Source organism: Rattus rattus, chromosome 18, assembly GCF_011064425.1.
Source record: "Rattus rattus isolate New Zealand chromosome 18, Rrattus_CSIRO_v1, whole genome shotgun sequence".
Lineage (NCBI taxonomy): Eukaryota > Metazoa > Chordata > Mammalia > Rodentia > Muridae > Rattus > Rattus rattus.
Genome location: NC_046171.1, coordinates 3,044,496 through 3,066,509, shown reverse-complemented (window position 1 = coordinate 3,066,509; position 22,014 = coordinate 3,044,496). Strand labels below are relative to the sequence as shown.

General features: G+C 46.2%; 1 protein-coding gene across 1 annotated transcript in view; it reads left to right on the top strand.

Moving 5' to 3' along the window:
• Positions 1-22,014, top strand: part of Dnah8 (dynein axonemal heavy chain 8) — a 245,323-nt gene that overhangs the window by 178,816 nt on the left and 44,493 nt on the right. Inside the window, exons 81-85 of the mRNA XM_032888883.1 lie at positions 236-438; positions 3,307-3,380; positions 5,469-5,621; positions 6,358-6,513; positions 20,134-20,250. Coding sequence (XP_032744774.1) covers positions 236-438; positions 3,307-3,380; positions 5,469-5,621; positions 6,358-6,513; positions 20,134-20,250 — 703 coding nt within the window. The remainder of the gene's footprint in view (positions 1-235; positions 439-3,306; positions 3,381-5,468; positions 5,622-6,357; positions 6,514-20,133; positions 20,251-22,014) is intronic.

Sequence of the window (22,014 nt, the reverse complement as noted above, 5' to 3'; positions counted from 1 at the left end):
CCCGGCAACCGAAACCTCACACGGTTAAATCTGTGCTCTTCCAAGGACAGCAGAGTTTGCCATCCTGGCTCGCACAGCCCCACGGAAGGGAGGATCCGCTTGCTGCCCCTCTGTTAATTAAACTTGTGACCTTTGCACGCTCAAAATTAGAGAGAGGCGGGGGGGAGGGGAGGTAACTAGAACTTAGAACTCAGAAGGGCCGAACTTACTTCCTCCCACTTTCATTCCTCTCCAGATCGTGGTGCCCAGACCGCACTGTTTTCCAAGCGAGAAAGTACATCGCCGACTCTCTCGAGGAGAAGTACACGGAGCCGGTTATCCTAAACCTGGAGAAGACCTGGGAGGAAAGCGACACACACACGCCTCTGATCTGTTTCCTGTCCATGGGCTCCGACCCCACCATCCAGATCGACGCGTTGGCCAAGAAACTGAAGCTGGGTATGGCTGACCGTCTGTCGGTGAAACTTAGCAACGCGTCTGTTTGCTCGGAATATCGTCTTTCACGGGCGACTCTTAGAAAAGTATCCGTGGCCTGGTTTGGTGGTGCAGGCCTTTGACTTGGCGTTCAGGAGGCAGAGGCAGGCAGGGCTCTGTGAGTTCAAGGCCACCCTGGTCTGCACAGTGAGACTCAGGTCAGCCAAGGCTACGTAGTGAGACCTGGTCTAAAATGTAGGTTTCCATGAGGCAAAGCTGTATTTAAAAATTAAGCTTTTCCTCTCCCTCTTGGATCCATTTACCTGAGACACAGGTATGTGCATAGACAGGGAGGAAGATGTATTTATCACGATTGCTTAGCAGCCGAGGACAGCACTGGTGGGCAGCAATCTGCCGCCGCCATGTTTATATAAAACAACGACACCAGAGTGCATTTTGTTACAAACTGAAAAGCTAGAAGCATTATTTGTAGTGCCTGATGACCAGGGATCCTTTTGCTCGCACTTTCTGTTCATTACCAAGTTTAGTAATGAGCCAAGCGTCCCATGGTGGCAGTTTGGGGATAACTAGAACACAGACAGAGAAGACCTACGTGAACATAGCCGAGCGGAGCGTGAAATAACCGTAACCACGTTCCGTAGAGATGATGGACTGCAGGCCCGTACCTGCACAGACTGAAGGAAGCACGGCATTCCTTGAGACGTGGTTTTATTTTTAACCACGTGTTCATGTGTGTCTGTATGTAGGCACGTGTGTGTGAACGTGGGTCCCCACAGAGGCCAGAAGGAGGAGTTGAATTCCCTGGAGCTGGACTTACAGGGAGTTGTGGACTGTATGACGTGGGTGCCTGGAACCATACTCGCTCGGGTCCTCGGCAAGAGCAGCAAGTGCTCTTAACCACTGGGCCATCTCTCTGGCCCCCATCCCCTTTAAAAAAGGATGACATTCTTTTTTTTTTTTTAGTTCTTTTTTTTGAGCTGGGGACCCAACCCAGGGCCTTAGCTTCCTAGGTAAGCGCTCTACCACTGAGCTAAATCCCCCAGCCCCAAAGGATGACATTCTTTACACACACACACACACACACACACAACTAAGATAGAAAATCTATTTCTTCATTCCAATAGGAGACAAAAGGAAACTTATCCCAGGGAGGGGAGTCAGGGCAAGGAATGACAACACCTAAGTGTGTTAGCAGTGATGCTGTCAGTGGGGATCAAGGAGGGCGGGTGACACACTGTCAAGCTTGCACTGTCCTATGAGTGGAACTGTTTATCTCTCCACAGACTCAAAAAAAACCTTAGAGTTATTGGCATTGCCATAGAAAGTGCTTCAGCTCTACCTGAAGAGTTGTGCACTTTAAAAAGATTAGGAAAGCATATGATGATCACTGAAAGCGCTCAGTTAGTAAAGGTGTCTGCAGTCAAGCCCAAGGATCCGAGTTCAATCCCCGGAACTCACATAAAGGTGGAAGGAGAGAACTGACTCCAGTGAGTTGTCCCCTGACCTCCAGACTTAGGTCACGGCATGTATGGGTACGGGCATAGACAAACACATGCACACACACACACACACACACACACACACACACACACACATTAAAAGCATTTTAACAAAAAAGTTCAACATCCATATTTGACTTTGCAAAGTTGGGAGCAGAACACCCTATGAAGTGATGAATGTGCGCTGTAAGCACCAGCACCAGACTTCGCTGGTGAACAACTGAGACATTCCCATTAAAGTCAGACTCAAGACAAAGATGTCTGCCCACGGCCAGGGCGATTAAGCATCCTCGTGGAAGACACAGCTAACGCATTGTGAGAGTCATAAATAAAAGATGTAACTCCTGAAAAAGGAGGGACCCACAAGTGCCACCGTTACTCTCAGCCAATGTAAGTGTCTGGCCTAAAACCACAAATGAATCAACTGAAAATTATCCCACTTAATAGAACAGTTCAGGAAGGTGACAACTCAGGGCATAAATATTAAAAAAAAAAATCAATTGTGCCTTCTTGTAAAGATGAAATGTAAAAATTCCATTAGCTTTGCAATAAAAACAAAACAGGTTGTTTTAAAAATATCCATTTGGAGAAGAATATAGAATTTTCTTAGTGACATAGAAAGTTAATTCAAATAAATAGAGTTAAAACCCGTTCCTAGCATAACAACTCAATATTGTAAAGGTGTCGATATTTTATAGATGGGTCTATAAATTGAGTGTAAGTCTAATTGAAATCAAACATCATTTTTCCCCTAATTGGATCCTAGGAAGACATTAGATCATCAAAAGCATAGATGGAGAGGAATAGCCACAAAAACTTGAAAAGAAAAAAAAAATTGGAAATGAATGCTCCTAAATTCTTAAAGCTTTATCAAATAGCAAAAATTTAACCAGCATGCAACTGGCTAAAAGCAAATAAACAAATCAGTAGAGCAAAATGAAAGACCCCAAAATTACACACACAGACACACACACACACACACACACACATACATGCACACATAAATGCTTGCATACATGTATGCTCACATGCATGCATATGCATGCACACACTCTTGAAGTCCAACTTGTGTCTTTTGCTCCTATATCCCATCCTCCTGGTTTTGGTATCTCCCTTTCCCTGTGTCATACATTTTCCAGTCAACACCATGGAAAGCCAGGTATATTTATTACATTTTTTTTTTCCGGAGCTGGGGACCGAACTCAGGGCCTTGCGCTTGCTAGGCAAGCGCTCTACCACTGAGCTAAATCCCCAACCAGCCAGGTATATTTAAATAGCAAAGGCTTATTGGAAGAATGGAGGGAGGGAGACGGTGGCAAAATCTACTTTTTTTTTTTTTTTTTTTCATCATCATGAGCTTCTTGTGTTGCAGAATGCAGAACTATCTCAATGGGACAAGGACAAGAAGTTCATGCCCGAAAGCTGGTCCAGGTGTCCATGCAACAGGTATGGAACCAAGGACCATCCCTACCGTGCCCTAAGCTCTCCAGTTCCTCTGTCCATCTGGTCTACCTCGGAAGGCCACAGTGACTGGAAGCATCCTTCCTCTGTTGTTTTCCATCTCTGCTGATACACAGCCAAAGCTTTGGTCATTTGTGAACCTTACATCTCAAGGCAGTTTCCTCCTCTTAGCACCACAGAAAGCTTGCTGTTCCTCACGATCCACAGCCACCTTTGTTTTTCTGTATTTTTCCAACCGTCTACTCATCAATCCATCTATCCATTTATAATCTGGAAGGCACAGCATCTAGCGCCTAAGACAACAGCTCCAGACATCTTAAGAATTTCATGATCAATATTAATACAATGGACAAATCAGGACCGTTAAATTTCAATTTTCAGTTGAAGGCGGGTTTTCATTTTTTTCATTAATAGATCATTTCAGGCAAATAAAATAGTAAAGGACTTTCTGTTTCAGTATTGATGGTGGTTTTTATCGAAGCAGAATGTTGAGAGGCAGTTGGCGTTGCGCCTAATAAACACACAGATCGTTAACTTTCTAGAAATGCTTTGCAGATAGCCATCTCAGCTCTAATAAGAAAGGGCATCATTTATAAAAGTAAGATCAAAAAATCTTGGTTTGTTTTTAAGTGTTGGATCTCATCATGTCTGTGGCGACTTTGTCACGGCCTCTCCCTGGGAATTAATGACCAGTGGGGGTTAATGGTCCAAAGCTCTACTTAGGTCATCAAAATTTCAAGCTGGTCATTAATTCTCAAGTGCCCTAAGCCTTAATCTTTATCACCTAATTAAATTCAATAATAAATTATATTTAATTTATATATATCAAGGCAATGATGTGCAATTATTTCTACTTGACTCAAATCTTCGGCTCTTTTGGGTGATTTGTCTGTTCTACTTTGGGCAAAAGTATTTTTTTTTTTTTTTTTAGTTTTAGTAAGTAGAAAAGTTTTAATTTAAATACCACATTTACCGTCACCTTCTCTGGATGATGACGATTTCTGTAGCTTCCACCTCTGTGTCTCCCAACATATTGATAATGGCATCATCAGCGAAATTAAAAAAAAAAATGAAACAAGCGAAACAACAACCACAACAACAAAAACAACAACAATGACAACATCAAAAACAAGATGAAACAAAATACAAGTGTGGCCATAATGTGCCCTTGAGCCGCCCCAAAATTTCAAACACATCTCATGTCCTGGATGCTGGGTAAGGAGCCAGAAAACACTGGGTCCATGATGCTGGATTCCATCTTCTTCCAGATAACCCATGATACAGGGCCCAATGCATCCTCTCTGCTTTAAGCTAGCCCAACTCTGATTTTTCTTCTTCCAGTTGGAGGCGTGATTTAAATACCTTATCGTGTACTTACTGCATTTAACAGTCTGTAGATGTAGTGATGATTACACCAGAACATTAAAATGTTGACTTACTGGGCACGGTGATGCACGCCTACAGTTTTAGCTCATGGAGGTCAGAAGAAAGAGGCTTGAGAGTTCAAGACTAGCCTAGGCTATACAGTGAGTTCAAGGCTAGCCCGAACTAGGAGGAGGCACTGACTCAGTGAGTGAGTGAACCGTCTTGTTTTCCTAGGTTTCTAACCCATTGTTAAAAAGGTGCTTTACTTAACCATTTAGATGAGGCTGGATAAAGGAGTCCTGGGGAAAACAGGGACAAACATTATGATTTAGAACTCAGCTAACAAAGTGCACTACCTCTGGCCTTCAGAAGGTGACAAGCACTTTTGTGGGTGGCTCTGAAGCTGTCTTGGTTTGAGTGGGTTCCGACATACCTTAGGGAAGCCCGTGCAAGCCTCCAACCTCACCATTAGGTGGTGCCCACACTCAAGTTTTTATTTCTAATCTCCGAGGATCCAGGGGTACCAGTTTGGGCCAGGTACAGATGACTCTCGACAGACACACACACAATATTAGTAACTCTAGGCTCAAAATAAAACAGCCATGCTCTAAGCAAGCTTATTTGTGAAACAGTGCATTTTGTTTTGGTAAAATAATCACAAGGTATAGGAAATAATTACGACTTCTTTATTTTATCTTTTGGATACAGGGCGGTTGGGTATTACTACAGAATTGTCACCTCGGTCTAGAATTCATGGAAGAGTTACTAGAGACGTTGATGGTCACGGAAACCACTGAGGACTCCTTCAGAGTGTGGATAACCACTGAGCCCCACGACCGGTTTCCAATCACATTGCTCCAGGTCTGTTACCAAGAGTCACCCAAGTCACGTGATTCACGACCGACAGTGTTGAAGGGAGGATGGGAAGGGAAGATGGTCCCTTGGGTTAAAGTGCTTGCGTCATGGAGCCCAACAACCCTAGTTTGCTCTTCAGATCCCACACGGTAGAAGGAGAGAACAGGCCGCTGCATGCTGTCCGCTGACTTCCAAGTGTATGCCGTTGGCATATGCCAGGCCTCCCAAAGAATAAATGAAGGCCATAAAATGTTTAACGAGGGAATGCAGCAGAGTGTATAAATCTCGATTATAATCATCAGGCCCCGATGATTATACATTATATAGTATTTTATATATAGTATAGTATATTGTACATAGTATTTCTACAAGCGAATTCTAAGGCCATATTGATTTTTCGGGTTTGTGCTCTGGCTTTTACTCTGTTGAGTTCTAGCCTGCGTGTTCTATGTCATGTCCTTATCTAATATTCCATGATTTCTTTTCATTAGCTATTTAATTCCATGTATATTGGTTGTTTCGGGGCCCTCAGAGGCCAGTAGAGGGCACTAGGTTCCTTGGGATTGCAGTTATAGACAGTCATGAGCTGCCACGTAGGTGCTGGGAACTGATCCTGGGTCCTCCTCCTAGAGAGCAGCCAGGGTTCTTAACAACTGAGGTGTCTCTTTAAACCCCCATACCATCATTTCAATTGCATTCTTTACGTTATAACACTAACACAACTGTCTGCTTCTCACAACAGACTTCTCTCAAGTTCACAAATGAGCCACCCCAAGGCGTCCGGGCAGGCCTGAAAAGGACATTTGCTGGGATCAACCAAGACCTCCTGGATATCAGTAACTTGCCCATGTGGAAGCCCATGCTGTACACAGTGGCATTTCTGCACTCCACTGTGCAGGTAACCTGGGGAGCGGTGTTCACTGCTAGGGGGCGCTAATGAGTTGAGGTAGCCACTGGGAGAGAGCCTCTGGGAGGGCTCCCTGGCATTTCACCCCCTACAGGCTTAAGTATGTGTTTGTTACAGATTTCGCCTGTAGCCCTACTGTTCATCTGTGAGCTTTGGGGTACAGAGACCTTGCTTACGCTACTGCTGATTCACTCTCCGTGGTCACAGTACCGTGAGGCTATTCACAGAATGGCAGCCATTTATTCCTCCCTATGAGAATCCCTGAGATAAACAGTTTAAGGGGGAGGTGTTTATTTTGGCTTCCGGTTGCAGATGGTTCTATCACTTGGCATCAAGACAAGGAAGACACAGGAGCATGTGACAGAGGTTAATCACCCTGTGGTGGCTAGGAAACAAATCAAGAAAATGATGGCATAGATCAGATACCTCTCAAACTCTATACCCTCAGGCACCAGCTTCTAGCAACCCAGACCCAAAGTTTCCACCACCTCCAAAACCACCATGGCCAATTGGAGAGGGGGTGGGGCTAGAGGTGGGGGAGGGTTTCCTATCCAAACTGTAGCACTAAGCACAGTAAATATTTGTGCAGTGAACAGATTATGAAGCATGAAATTTGATCTTGAAAGTAGCCAAGACTTTTATCCACACCCTGCCTGATACTAACAACCACTAAGGTAGGGTTTTCGAAGTAGGGTTGTCCCCAATTTCAAAAGGAGGCAACTGCCCTGGGGTCATGGCTCAGTAAGGACAGAGCTTAGTGTGCAAGCCTAAGGCCCCGAGTTCAAACTCCAGAACCTATGCCTAGGAAGCTGGATGTGGAGGCCTACATGTGTAGTCTCAGCACCGGGGAGGCAGAGACAGGCACTTGCTGACCAGCCAACCCAGACCACTCAGTGAGTTCCAGGCCAGTTAGAGACTCTGTCTTTAAAAAAAAAAAAAAAGGGAGACAGGGCCTAAGCATCAACCCCCAAAGGTTGTACACACACACACACACACACACACACACACACACATACTCATACACACACATTCACATATACATGCAAACATATAAACTACACGTGTACACACATGTGAGCATGCTGGTACACATTTGCATGTGCAATACACACACATTCACATGCACACAAACAGTCATATGTATACATGCATACATACACTCATACACTCACATTCACACATACAAACATACACAAACATACATGTACACACCTGTGAGCATGCTGGTACACACTTATTTGCATGTGCAATACACACACATTCACATGCACACATACAAACAGTCATATATGTACACACACATACACACACTCCTACACTCACATTCACACATACAAACATACACAAACATACATGTACACACCTGTGAGCATGCTGGTACACACTTATTTGCATGTGCAATACACACACATTCACATGCACACATACAAACAGTCATATATGTACACACACATACACACACTCCTACACTCACATTCACACATACAAACATACACAAACATACATGTACACACCTGTGAGCATGCTGGTACACACATATTTGCACATGCACACATACATACATACACATTCACATGCACACATACAAACATTCATATGTGTACACACACGTGAAAGCACGCACACACACAGGCACACACACACACACACACACACACATGCATATACGCACAGAGAGAGTGGGGCTATTGAGTCTTAGAGAGTCTGTGTCACACATGGTATGGCCTGACTCTGATGGGCAGTTCAGTCCCTGGTTCTCAGTAATTGAAGTGGGGGAGGGGTAACCACAGTTCACTGCTTCGTGTCTGTGCTACTAGCTTTCACATGCTAATTCCTCATGCTAATTCCTCATGCTAATTATTATTACCAATTACTTATTTTCATTATTAATCGCTTATGTTGTGACTCAGCTGTTTTACGGTGACTAAGAAACGCACCTGTAGGTTTTAATTCTGCCATTTTATGTGTGGTTCAATATTGGAAAATGGGATGCCTTCAGTTCACAAAGGGTACCCTTCGGTTTCACAGGGGCATGAAGGGGCCTTTTCCTGCATCCCTCCTGCCTTGAGGATGGGAGAAAGACACAATGAGCCCTTGGACATGCCCTGACAGGTGTGTCCTGATAGCTGTGCCCACATGGGGGACAAAAGTCCCTGCATCTCTCCCTGGGAAGGAGGGGAATCCATAGTCCCCTGTCCCCACCCCCAGGAATGGCCATGTTCTTCTGGCTTATTGTCCACCGCCACAACGGGCCCTGTGCAGCCACCAGAGAGGGCTGTGGGCGTTTCTCTGTCTCTTGGCTCTGGGAGAGTCCACCTTGGCTTGCTTGCTTCCTGGGTAGTTGTGGTTCTTACTACGTTTCTCTGTGGCTTTTGGATTGTCAATTTCAGCTTTCCAGAGACCAATTTCACACAGCCTTATCCGAGGACTGTTCCCCATATCATGTTCGAGTTCCAACACTGCCACGACCCTGTTGTTTGATCCCCCGGTTCACAGATAACAGTATTTTCCGGCTGTTCCCAGTCCCAGTGACTCAACTCTTCCATTCAGCTCACCCCGGAGAGTTGCTGTGGGTAGGGATTTTTTCCATACGGCCAATGTGCCAACATGGGTTTTCAGTGGACTTTATCTGAGTGTTGAACGGACAGGCCCAAAGCCCACGGTCCAGTCAGGAGCCCAACTGTGCTTGCAGTAAATAAGATCGCGTGTTTAGGTTAAAAACCCAGAAAAACAAATGTTTCTACCTTCAGGGCTGGGAAGCTAATAGGGGACTAAGGATCTAGCAAGATGGCTCAAGTGGGCAAGGGCACTTGTTGCTGTGCCCGACTACCAGAATTCTATCCTTGGAACACATTCGGGAAGGAGAGGACTCCTGAAAGCTGTCCTCTGAGCTCTACCGTCAAAACTCAAGCTACCCTCAAAATTCAAGCTACCCTCAAAACTCAAGCTACCCTCAAAACTCAAGCTACCCTCAGAACTCAAGCTACCCTCAAAACTCAAGCTACGGTACACACACACACACACACACACACACACACACACACACACACACACACACAGAGAGAGAGACAGACAGACAGACAGACAGACAGACAGACAGACAAAGACAGACACGGACAGACACAGACAAACACAGCCACAGAAAGACAGAGGCAGACAGAAAGAGACAGACTGAGAGAAAGACAGAAAGTATAGTGATTGGTTTTTTGTTTTTTTGTTTTTTTTCTTTATTGAGAATTTAGTCTGTAAAATGCTTGCCACCCCCACATGAAGACCAGAGTTTGAGCCTAGAGAACTTATGTGAAGAATCTGGGCAAGGCTACATGTGCCTGCAACCCCAGCCCAGTGATGGGGGAGGGGTGAGAGTGGAGGGAATGGGAGGGGGAGACTGAGCTCCCTGGCCAGCCAATCTAGTGGTAAGTTGCAGGTTGAATGAGAGATGCTGACTTAAAAAATGCCCAGGAGAGAGAAAGACAGAGACAGACAGAGACAGAGACAGACAGACATTGATTGATTATTGGGTCTAAGAGCTGAACAGCTGGTTTGTTACTTGGTTGGGCTCCCCATGAACATCTTATATTAGTCAACTCTCCACCTCTCTAACAAATACCCAAGTCAGAGGCTTGGCTCACAGTTTTGGAGATTTAAGTTTTCCACAGCCCTTTTCAGCTCTGTCGCTTTCAGCCAGTGCTGAGGCAGCACCTCATGGCACAGAACAGAGGAAGAGGATGTGAGCTCAATACCCCAACCAGATGCACCCCAGTGCATCTGGTTGGATCAGCTCTCGATAGGCTCCACCTCTTTTTTTTTTTTTTTTTTTTTTTCAGAGCTGGGGACCGAACCCAGGGCCTTGCACTTGCTAGGCAAGCACTCTACCACTGAGCTAAATCCCCAACCCCTAGGCTCCACCTCTTAAGAGGCTGCACTGCCCCCAACTGTGCCCAACCGTGGGACCAAGCCTTTATTTTACTTCATGGGATCTGGGGCTACATCTCCAAACCAAAACACGCAGTGCATGTATGTGCATTAACATGCACACCCTTGCCAAACACATGCATACACACTAACAGGTGCACTCGTGCGTGCACACACTCATGCATGTGCACGCGTGTGCATGCATGCACACGCACACACACATTCACACACACACTCATATATTCTCTCTCTCTCTCTTCTCTCTCTCTCTCTCTCTCTCTCTCTCTCTCTCTCTCTCTCTCTCTCTCCTTTTACAAACAAGATGCATGCAGACTGTTTTTGCAGAGACTAACGAATGGCCCATGACTACAAGTTGCAGAGCAGAGGGGCCCCTAATTGTGGTCCACCCAGCAGAACCTGTGGTTGAGCTCCCCAAGCCCTTCCCTTCCCCCCACTTTCTCTCTCTCTGAATCACAGTTTGTCACCATGCGCAACTCAAGGGCATGGTGTGTGACATGGTCCTCACACTTGTAGGGATCTGAAGGATCATCTTCCCTTCCTGGGAGAAGGGCCTGTAGGTAGACATGGGTGTTTTTGGAGGGGCAGCTCTCTGGGGTAGGGAAGCGCTGGAGTGTGTGGTTTTGTTTTGTTGGTGATGCAGGTTTAGGCTTCCTCCGAGGAAGGGAGATGCTTCAGCCATTGCCTCGGGAGCTTGCATCCATACACAGGGCAACCCCGAGGTGGCGATGCTCACTCCTAGCTCTCCCAGGTCTTCAGGAACTCACTAGCCAGGTAGGTTAGATCGCAGCATGTGGTGGCAGTGGTTTCTGGTTCTGCGGCAGGAGCTACCCTTCCTGCAGCCGCATTGGATTCCTGAGGGAATCTTTCAGACTCCATTTGGTAGCACCTCTCTGAGAACGTTTCGACAGGACGCAGGAGAGGAGATGCTCTCTGGCCTCCCTGTTTTCGATACTTAAATGCCGTATCATTGCGGGATATGCGACAAGCCCCCTTTACCCCCTACCCTTTGAGATTTTCATCAACATATTTTCCAACCCTGAAACCTAGTAATTGCCTTTTTACTCTCCCCGCATCTATAGGAAGATCAGTGAAATGTCTAGTAATTTCTCCCTGCCTTCCCCGATTGATGGCAATTTGTGCTGCTTTTGAACAAGGTGTTAGGTAGTGCAAACGCCCTAAGCGACAGCCCTCAGCCAGTGCCTGGAGCCTGGCCAGGCTGCTCAGGTTAGCCTCTGGGGAGATGACAGATTGGGGGAACGGGAAGGGGAGGTTAATGAAGGAATGGCATGGGGGCGGATAGAGCCGCGTGTGAAGGATGGGAGGACTCAATTTTTCTTTTAAGAGTTTCCAATATGATTTCGATAATCAACAAAAATTGAGAATGATGGTGTCCATTGTGTTTAAGGGAGGAGTCTGCGGCCATTTTTACAGTACTCTCATGTTTGGGAATCCCTCTCCTCATCCCCAAGGTTTGCCCACAGAGTTTCTAACACTTGAGACCTCAGAGATTTTACTATTTCTAGGCTAAAGCCATTCTACTCTTAGCCGGGGATAACAAGTCCCTGAAGGGTTCTGGGATCTCAAGGGTCCTTCAGTGGTAGTTGTAAATGTGGACTTTAAAAAGAAAAAATCCCAGCCCTTAAAGTAATTTAGGCATCGAATAAACACAGTCATATCACCAGGGCCCAGGAAATGCCACCCATCAGTACATGGCCATTCGGGAAACAGGAAAGTGTCCCTTCCCCCTGTGCTTACCTCTGTTGAGTTGAAGCCTTGACAAAACAGCCGTCTCTAAACTTAATGGCACACATAACAGTTCCTGCTTCAGCAGGCTTATGAGAGCCTTATTTAAACATTCTGAATGATTACAGCAACACAGTGCAAGTTTCTCTTACACACACACACACACACACACACACACACACACACACACACAGAGGTCATCATGTTTCCTACTGGTTCGAACCACTTCTGCCCATGATTTTTAACCTCTTAACACGGCACTCGGACCGTCTAGCGTGGCTTGTACCCTTGATTTTATTGGTTTTATTGTTTATACCCTGTCTTGCTCTTTTACTAAGCTTAAGAGTTAACTACCGCCAGGGACGTGCACCCGAGCCTCACTGAGACCAGGACGAGCTTCGGCACCATTAAAACGTCTCCGCTCAGTGTATTCTCACCAGTCATTCCAGGACATTCCCATACTTCATCCCATATTCCCCAGGGCCAAGGGGACACTCTGTAACGTGCTTGCTACTCAAGCCCGAGGGACCGAGATTCCCAGAATTGCTATCAAATGCTGGCCAGGGAAGCAGAGATGGCCGGCTACCTAGCCTAATCAGGTTCAATGAGAGAACCCTCTCAAAAAACCAATGTTGAGAGCGATACAGGAAGACACCCAGCTCTGACTCCTAGACAGACACGTACTCAGGGGAACGGGGCACACTAGATTATTCAAATGGCGTAGAGACCACTCTGGTCCTCCTTTTTTTTTTTTTTGGTTCTTTTTTCCGGAGCTGGGGACCGAACCCAGGGCCTTGCGCTTCCTAGGCAAGCGCTCTACCACTGAGCTAAATCCCCAACCCCCACTCTGGTCCTTCTAAAATCATCACAGAGCTGCTTACCAATCTTTGGGTGGATGGAGCTTTGTGTCCAAAGCTGCCTGTAATCTACTGAGGTCTATTGCTACAAATTGTAAGGCTGAATAGTGGCTCCCAAGGCCTGGTTGCCCCCAAGGATATAGTCTCACAGGTGATGCTATGTAATTTCACCCCCAGGTTATCCCTGATTGGTGAATAAAGGTGCCTTCAGCGTACAGCTGGGCAGGATTGAGATAGGCAGGGCTTGGGGTCTGAGGAGAACCACAAAGGGGGAGAGAAGAAGGTGGAGAGAGGAGAGAACTGCTATGGGGTAGGCGAGTCATGAAATTATGACCAAGAGGGCTGACCAGTTGAAGCCAGAGCAGCCCAGACGGAACACGGCAAATTATAGTCCAGGCTTACGGATGGGGAATAGATTCTAATAGCCTAGAGGGTAGATATCTGCCCAGCCCTAGTGCTGATTACGGCTTATTGTGATAATAAAAGTTGGGTGTCTTTTATCCAGGAACTGGATGATCAAAAGCAGGGTAGGAGCCCCCAGTTGAGCGCCAATAGTTTTCTACAACAACAACACAACCTGAAGGGAGTGAGTCTGGGGTCCCTGCTGCTTTGAGAAGCTCACCCTCGTAACTTTAATTTTTTTTCAAACCCTATTTTTAATGATGGTTCTTAGACACTTTACCCTCCCTGGTAGCCCTCCACCCACCAGAGGTAGTGGGAAAGAAAGGATACGGGAGAAGCGAACCTGTTTAGAAAGGTTCTTTGGAGCGACTCCTGTCGGGCTTGTCTGGAAGTCGGCAGTTCAGGTCACAGATTAGCAGGCAGCGCCAGCTCGATCCACTCGGAAATACCTTACGGATACACCAGCAGCCCAGTTTGGAAGTCTGGATAGCAAACACGAATCAGCAGCATTGGTATTACCTAGCAGACACAGCCAGGCCTCAGCCTCAGCTGTGGGAGAAGTTCTCCCACTGCGCCTCTCTCAGGGAAGTGAAGATCAGTGAAGACTCCAGACCCATGAGCATCACACAGATGGCTGTACCAGCGAGCCAAGCTCTCTCTAGTCACTGTCCACCGAGTCCTCCACATGTGTCGCCTCGGCCCGGCTCCTGCCTCGGTGAGCGAGTCTGTCTCAGCCTGACATCACTCTGCCAGTCAGTCCAAGTCAGCAGAAGTGGTAAGAAACCGCAGCACACCACAGTGTGGTTTCTCTCTGTGGAGTCCCCACAAATGTAGCTCAACTACGCAATGTCAGGTGGACCAATACATGTGTGTCTGTAGCGAAGGATCGTTCATTATGGGTCCTTTCACAGGCTTGCTTTAGCTTCCTCTCTCCTATGTCTGCTTCAGCCAAACGTTCCTTCACCTGTGTCTTTCCTTAGTCTTTCACCTGTGGCCACTCCAGGAGAACACTCCTTCACGTGTTTGCCCCAGCCAAACACCATCCAACACAACCGACTTTCCAAAGAACCCTTAAATTTTCGCTTGGTACCTGCTACTGCACTGGGACCTTCTGCCTGCTGTCTTTCTTCTCTACAGACTTTGTGTTTCTGTGTTTTCTGCATGCCTTCACCAAACCCGAAGGCCTCCTGTCTGTTTTCCCAGAACAGCCTCATTTCCCCTGTGAACCAGAAGCCTTGGGTCGAGCGTCTAGGCTTTTGTTGTTGTTGCTATTTTTCCTGACTTGTCATCCTGGCAAATTTCAGCAAATTACATTTCCTGTCACATTGTCCTTTTCTTGTTTCTGTGTCTTATTTTCTGGAGTAGAGGCAAGCTTCTTGAGAAGACATGTATTCTAATGTTTTTTTTCTATTGTACTAGCCCAGGGCCTCCAAATCTTGGACCGAAGAGACCCTGACTGCTTGGTCTTTTTATTTCTAAATTTTGGTTCTTCCCCTTTCTTGAGGCTCTTTTTTTTTTTTTTTTTTTTTTTTTTTTTCTGGAGCTGGGGACCGAACCCAGGGCCTTGCACTTGCTAGGCAAGCACTCTACCACTGAGCTAAATCCCCAACCCCTCTTGAGGCTCTTAAATTACATCTTTGTTTCTTTATGGGGGGAGGTCACGTGCGACGGCTCACGGGTGGCCGGAGAACAGCTTTGGTGAGTCCGTTCCCTCCCCCCCACCACCACCCCGTGGCTCTCAGCCCACTTGAGTCCTGTGAGAGGATGTCCGCCCACCGAGCCTGAGTCTCCCTCTCCGTTTCTGTCATCTAGAGAGATCAGCGAGTGGGTGGATGGATACTCGTTCATCAGAGGGACACAAGGACTTGAAATGATTTTGTGTGAACGGGAAAAAAAAAAAAGCTTCCACCGAGATTTTTGTCTCCTTTAAAAAATATACTTCCCCCTCAAGATGAACTCCTCTGCCTTTGCCTTCAGTGAGCCAACCTAGGAGAATGCTTTAAACGAGAATGGATGCGAAGTGACAGGAGCTGAGGCAGCTTTCAGCGCTGGGGCAATTTCCGAAGCTCTCCTCGTTCTGGGGAACGGCTGGGCCGCCATCGTTCCGTACAAATAAATGGAAGTGTTTCCAGGGAGCCAGATCGAGTGTCTCCAGTAATTGCAAAGAAAGAATTATGCCTCATTCAACCCCCTCATCTAAGTGAACCCTAAATTTCAAAAATTAAGTCAAATGCTTAGGTAAAACTCACAGTAGATTCTGATTTTTTTTCCCTGCAAAAAAAAAAAAAAAAGGGTAACAGTTCCATCTCACTAAGCGACTTACACTCTTGAGGTTTGAGGGTTACATGGCAGAAGAAACCACAGTGACTTATTTTCATGTGGATATCTGAAAGGTTCCGCCCCACCCTGGCTGCTGGTATAACCTAGAAATGTCTCCCAGATCTACTCAGGGATTTCAAGCTCCGAGTCAGCCTTGGAATGGACCTCACTGGGGGTGGGGGAGGGGTTCCTTCAGGAGGCCAGTGACTGGCCAGCGTGGCTTAGACAACTTCGAGTCTCTTCACTCCACGAAGACGAAGATGGTAGACCCGTCCTTCACTGCCAAGGGTGCAAATCCAGTCAGAGGACCAAATATTTCAACAGGAGACAAGAAGATAAACAGACCAACCATCTTGGTTTGTTTTGCCACACCTGGGAAGAGGAGACCTCAATAGAAGAGTTGTCTCCAGTCAGGTTGGCCTTCCGGTGCGCCCACCCGTGGGGGCGTTCCCTTGATTGCTAGCCAATGGGGGTTCCATTAGGGGCGGAACCATTCTTAGGCAGGTGGGCCTGGGTTGTATAAGAAAGTTAGCCGAGAGTGAGCCTGGAAGCCAGCCAGTAAGAAGGGGCCCTCCATGGTCTCGGCTACAGTTTCTGCCCTCCAGGCTCCTGATGATGGTGGACCGTAACCTGCAAGCCAAACAGACCCTTTCCTCCCTCGGGTTGTTTTTGGTCACTGTGTTTATCCCAGCAACAGAAGCCAGATTAGGACTCGAAGGGAACATAGATGCCGGGTCAGGAAGCCATCAGGAGCAGCACACAGGATCAGGGGCAGCAGTCTGCCCTCTCTCAGCGCCCTACCCTCCACCCCGTCGCAGTCTCTGTGGGCAAGGTGGAACATGGCGCTTTGAAACCCTCACGAGTACCTATCTTCCTAGTACATGTTGCTGCAGGAAGAAGTTTTTAACTCGGTCCACATTCCTAGAACTGTCTGGTCAGCTTTTTTTTTTCTTCAATTTTTCTAATTAGCATACAAAATAAAGAGTTTCGTTATGGCATTCTTCAAGCAAATTTTGGGTTGAGCCTCTGTGATGGTTTGTATATGCTTGGCCCAGGGAGTAGCATTATTAGAATGTGTGACCCTGTTGGAGTAGATGTGCCGCTGTGAAGTGTGGGCTTTAAGACCCTCATCCTAGCTGCCTGGAAGCCAGTCTTCTGCTAGCAGCCTTCAGATGAGCATGTAGAACTCTCAGCTCCTCCTGCGCCGTGCCTGCCTGGATGCTGCCATGCTCCCACCTTGATGATGACGGACTGAACCTCTGAACCTGTAAGCCACCCTCAACTAAATGTCATCCTTTGTAAGAGTTGTCATGGTCATGGCATCTGTTCACAGCAGTAAGACCCTAACTAAGACAGTCGCTCTACTTACTTCTTCCCCATCTCCCTGCCCCTCCCTTCAGTTGTGTGCGTGCGGCATTTTCCACTGTCCACCCATCCGCTGACGGACATCCATGCTGGCTCCATTTACTAGCTATTGTGAGGAGAGCAGCAGTACGCATGGATACACAGGCATCTCTGCTAGGATAGAAGCTCCTTCAGGGGGCGCTGCTAAGGCTGGGTCAGATGGTAGTTCTGCTTGTAATTGTTTGTAAGGGCCCTCCAAACCGGTTTCCACAATGGCTTCACTAATTTGCACGGCACTAGCAGCAAGCGGGAGCTACTTCCTCAGCCTCACCAGCCTTTGCTGTTTATTTTCTTGATGGTTCTTGATGATCACCACTCCAACTTTCTGTGTGTGTGTGTGTGTGTGTGTGTGTGTGTGTGTGTGTGTGTGTGTGTGTGTGTGTGTGTGATGGAATGAATCTCAAAGTCGTTTTAATTTGTATCGCACTGGCTAATTTGTATCTCCAGGGGTGTTGAACACTTCTAAAATATTTATTAGCTGTTTGCATTTCATCTTTTGAGATCTGTTCATTTTAACAGTCCATTTGTTAACCAGCAGGATTTTTTTTTTTGCGTGTGTGTGTTTAATTTTTGCAATTCTTTCTGTATTCTATAAGCAGGGCTGGCAAAAGCTTCCCCCATTGTGCAGTCTGTCCATTTTGCCCTTGGTTTCTTTTCACTCTGTAGAAACTCCTTTTCTTGGGCTTGTTGTCTTTCTTTAGTCAATTAGTGAAGAGATGGGGACAAGAGTCACATTAACATTCGACAACCTAACCCAAGAGGTGTAGATCAAGACGTCCCGGAAGCATCTTCACATTTCTGAGAGAGCTTTAAAATTTATTCTTTGTTTTCTGCCCTTCACCATTTCTCCCCAGGGTTGGAACAACTGGGTCTAAATTAAAACTAATGGTTTCGTTAATATTTTAAAAGCATACCTTTAAATTCAGTGATTAAAACCGTCTTGCTTTCATAGACTTTCTTCTGTGACTTGTCCATGAGTTTGTCCTAGCTAATAGGTTTCTTTAAAAGGTGGGATGTGAAGGAGGTGAGGTTTGGAACGGCAGCAGTAAGAAGAAATGGCTTATGAAGGCTTCAGTGTGTGTGTGTGTGTGTGTGTGTGTGTGTGTGTGTGTGTGTGTGTAATGTATGTGTATGTATGTGTATGCATATGCATGTGTGTGTGTATGTGGTGTGTGGGTATGCATGTGCACATGTGTATATGCTTGTATGCATGTGTATGTGTGCACATGTGTGTGTGCTCATTCATGTGTTGGAGAAGGCAGAGGAAAGAATAGTATGTATTCAGAGAAGCAGAATTGCTGTCCATGTAGATCCTGAATCTAGACCCTAGGATTGGGGCTCCTGAGCACATATAAGACCCTCCTTAGAATTTCACATGGGCCAGGCAGGGAGAGCTTACCAGCACAGAAACTGAGCTCATCTGTATGACTTTCTGGGTTCCAGAGGCTTGGAGATATTAGGGCTACCATTTATATGCCTCCAGGGCTCTGGGGGTGGGGACACTCAGGAAAGTACTTACTTTGCAAGTTCAAAGATTTGAGCGTGATTTCTAGGACCTACATTAAAACCCTAGGTATGGGGGCACGTGCTTGTAATCTCAACACAGGGAGGCAGCGACAAGAGGATCCCTGGGGCTTGCCAGTCAGCCAGTCTTACTAGCCGAGTCTAATTGGTAATCTCTAGGTCAAGGAGGTGATCCTGAAGGAGGTAGACAGCCGCCCGGAGGACAGTACCTGAGGTCACCCTCTGGCTCCAGGCATGCGCCCACATCTACACAAACATAGACACAGAGAGAATTGAAACAGCCCCCAGAATATCAAAGCAGCTCCGTCCTTTGAACTGAATCCAGTCTGATTATTCACAGGCAATTGAGCAACTTTGAACAGCCACGGTTTTCCAAGCGTCTTCCAGGTCTCGCTCAGTTTGGCAGTGACAACCGTGTGAGGGCGGCGCGAGGGTTTTAAAGACAGATGTGTCATGTGTACAGTAAGAAGTCTTAGCTTTCAAAACTCGAGATGGAAAAATTACAGAGTGAACCTAGCAGGGGGTCGAGTTCATAAACACTCGAGTTCTTCAGTGGAAGATGTAAACCCTTAATCATGACTTTCCAAACTCCCGGGAGGCCGACTCAGAAGAATGACAAATCCAACAGGCACCTGTTAAGAATCTCCTGAAGTTTCCCTGGGTCTCTGGTAGCCCAGGCTGTCCTTGAACTCACTGTGTAGCTGAGAACGACTCTGAATTTCCTGACCCTACTTTCCAGGGTTTCCAGGATTATATATAGGCTGTGTTACCATGACAACCTAAATAGACTTAAAAAAAAAAAGTCAGTAACCGCAACTTGACAAATATTTGGAAATTTGTTTGTAAACCATTAGCTGTCGTCGTTACATAACATTTAATGGTTAATATATCTCAAAACTGCGCATGCTGTTTGCATTTGGACTCATTCCGAGACAGGGTCCTGCCGTGCAGCTCAGTACTCTGAAGTCACAATCCTCCTGTTGTAGCTTCCCAGGTGCAGGGATTACTGGTCTGCACCACCTTACCCAACTATACATTGTCCTCTGATTACTTTTAAGTACTTTTATTGTTTGAGTGCGTGTGGGTGTTCACACACATGTGCACAGGCTCAAATGACTACAAATGCTGCAGTAGAATGGAGCTCAGTCATCAGGCTTGTGATGACTTGACCTTCCCCCCACTGACCCACTGACTCACTGACCCACTGACCCATCTCTCTGACCCTATATTGTTCTTTGCACGCAGTGCCTGCTTACCTCAATAATGAAGCTTTTGTTTTTTATTAAACGTTACTGCGCCAACAGTAACAGAGGAATTGGCAGTGGATGCAGTTTGGTGACACTGTACTTGCCTACCACGCCCCATGTCACCAAGTATGACTCTCCAACTCCACCCAGTTGACGCTGACTTTCTGTGCTGTTTATAGGAGCGACGAAAATTTGGACCCTTGGGATGGAACATTCCCTATGAATTCAATTCTGCCGACTTCTCGGCCAGCGTTCAATTCATCCAGAACCACCTCGATGAGTGCGATATTAAAAAGGTAAGTGAGATTGTGGTTTTTTTTTTTTTTAATTTGTTTGCTTGCTCTCTAGTTTTTCTCAACAGCCCATGGCATGGAGGGAGCTAGCTGTCTCCCTGGGAACCTCTTTCTGAAGGACGGGTAATCTAATTAGTGGCTCTACTCAGTCTCTCTTCCCCTAACCAACACACTCACAGTTTGCTCCCATCCACCGAAGGTGTCTGTCAGTGTAACAATGGCACTCTGTGCTGCAAAATACAATCACATCCCCAGTGCTGGCCCCGGGTGTCACAGGGCCCCATGGGAAGAGAGAATATCAGTCAGGGTTACCTTCTTTGATCTTCCATTCCATAAAAGAGAGACAGTGTCTGCTAGTCAAAAAGGCAATTCATTTTTCCCATCCTTCACCATTTGAAAAAGGATTTATGCATTTACTTATGCATGTGTGTACCTGAGTGTGTGTAGCATACCATGTGTGTGCAGTGCCCTTGGATGCCAGAAGAGGGCGTCGGGTCTCCTGGACCTGGAATTACAGATGGTTGAACTACCTTGTGGGTGCTGGGATCCAAACCCCATCTTCTGCAAGAGCATCAAGTGCTGTGCTTTCTCTCCAGCCTCCCAGCCCTCTATGTGTGTGTATGTGTGTGTGTGTGTGTGTGTGTGTGTGTGTGTGTGTGTGTGTGTATGCACGTGCATGCGTGCGTGCGTGTGTGTGAAGTGTTAGAGATTGAACCTAGGGCTTCACATATGCTCAACAAGTGCTATATCCCTGAAATGCATTCCCAATCATGAAGGCATTTCTTTTAATTTATTACATTTATGTTGTTGTAAAATTATAAAAAGGGACTATCTTTTCCCCGCACCAGAATTGGCACCGCAGTACCCAAAGATACCTGGTAGATATCTTGCCAAAAAACACCAATTCCGTGGCAGCCCAGTGTCTCTGCCACCACACACTCCCCCAAATTCAATTCTCCACAAGAAAGAACACACCACACAATAACCTCCGATCCCACTGATAAGATATAATCGCCCACCTAAACATACAAACCCTGTACACATCCATCCCTTAAGAACATTCATAACAACCTGTAAATACACAGAGTAGAATCTTAAAGTCAGCTTCCTTGTTTTCTCGACAACTTCTCTCCAGTTTCTTCCTCTTTCCCGTCCTTTCCGTTCCAGTCTCCTCCTCTTCCCTCAGACATTTCTCCCACCCATTCTTCCTTCTCGTCCAATGACAGGCCTTGTTCTATCTTGTACCTGCCTCACCTGTATGACATCATCCCACATTTCATATGACATCATCCCACATTTCACCCTTTTTGTCTAATTAAAAAAAAAAACTTTCTCTCAAATATAAGCTGAGCACAACTATTATCATTTTGTAATTAAAAGCATAAAATATACCTAACACCCAGTCCAACACTGTATCAGTTAAACAGAACACTTAGTTCTCCATTCCAGCTTAAGAAAGACTTAAAATCTATGTTATACTATCTATCTGATATACTATCTGATTAACTATCTAATGAAATATGTATTTTCAGAGTTAAACAGCCTGATAGGCTATAAGACTATAATCAGTCTTCAACCCCATCAGAAATCTGAGAACAATTAATATTACCTGAAAATATGAGAAGCATAAAACATAGCTTCCAAGCTTAGCCAATGTATAGAGACCGCTGATCACCTGGACAGTCCCCTATTCCTCAAAATGACGGAGCATCAGTCTTGAGCCTTCTGGCCCAGGATCATCTGACAGAACTTTGTAATGCAGATTTT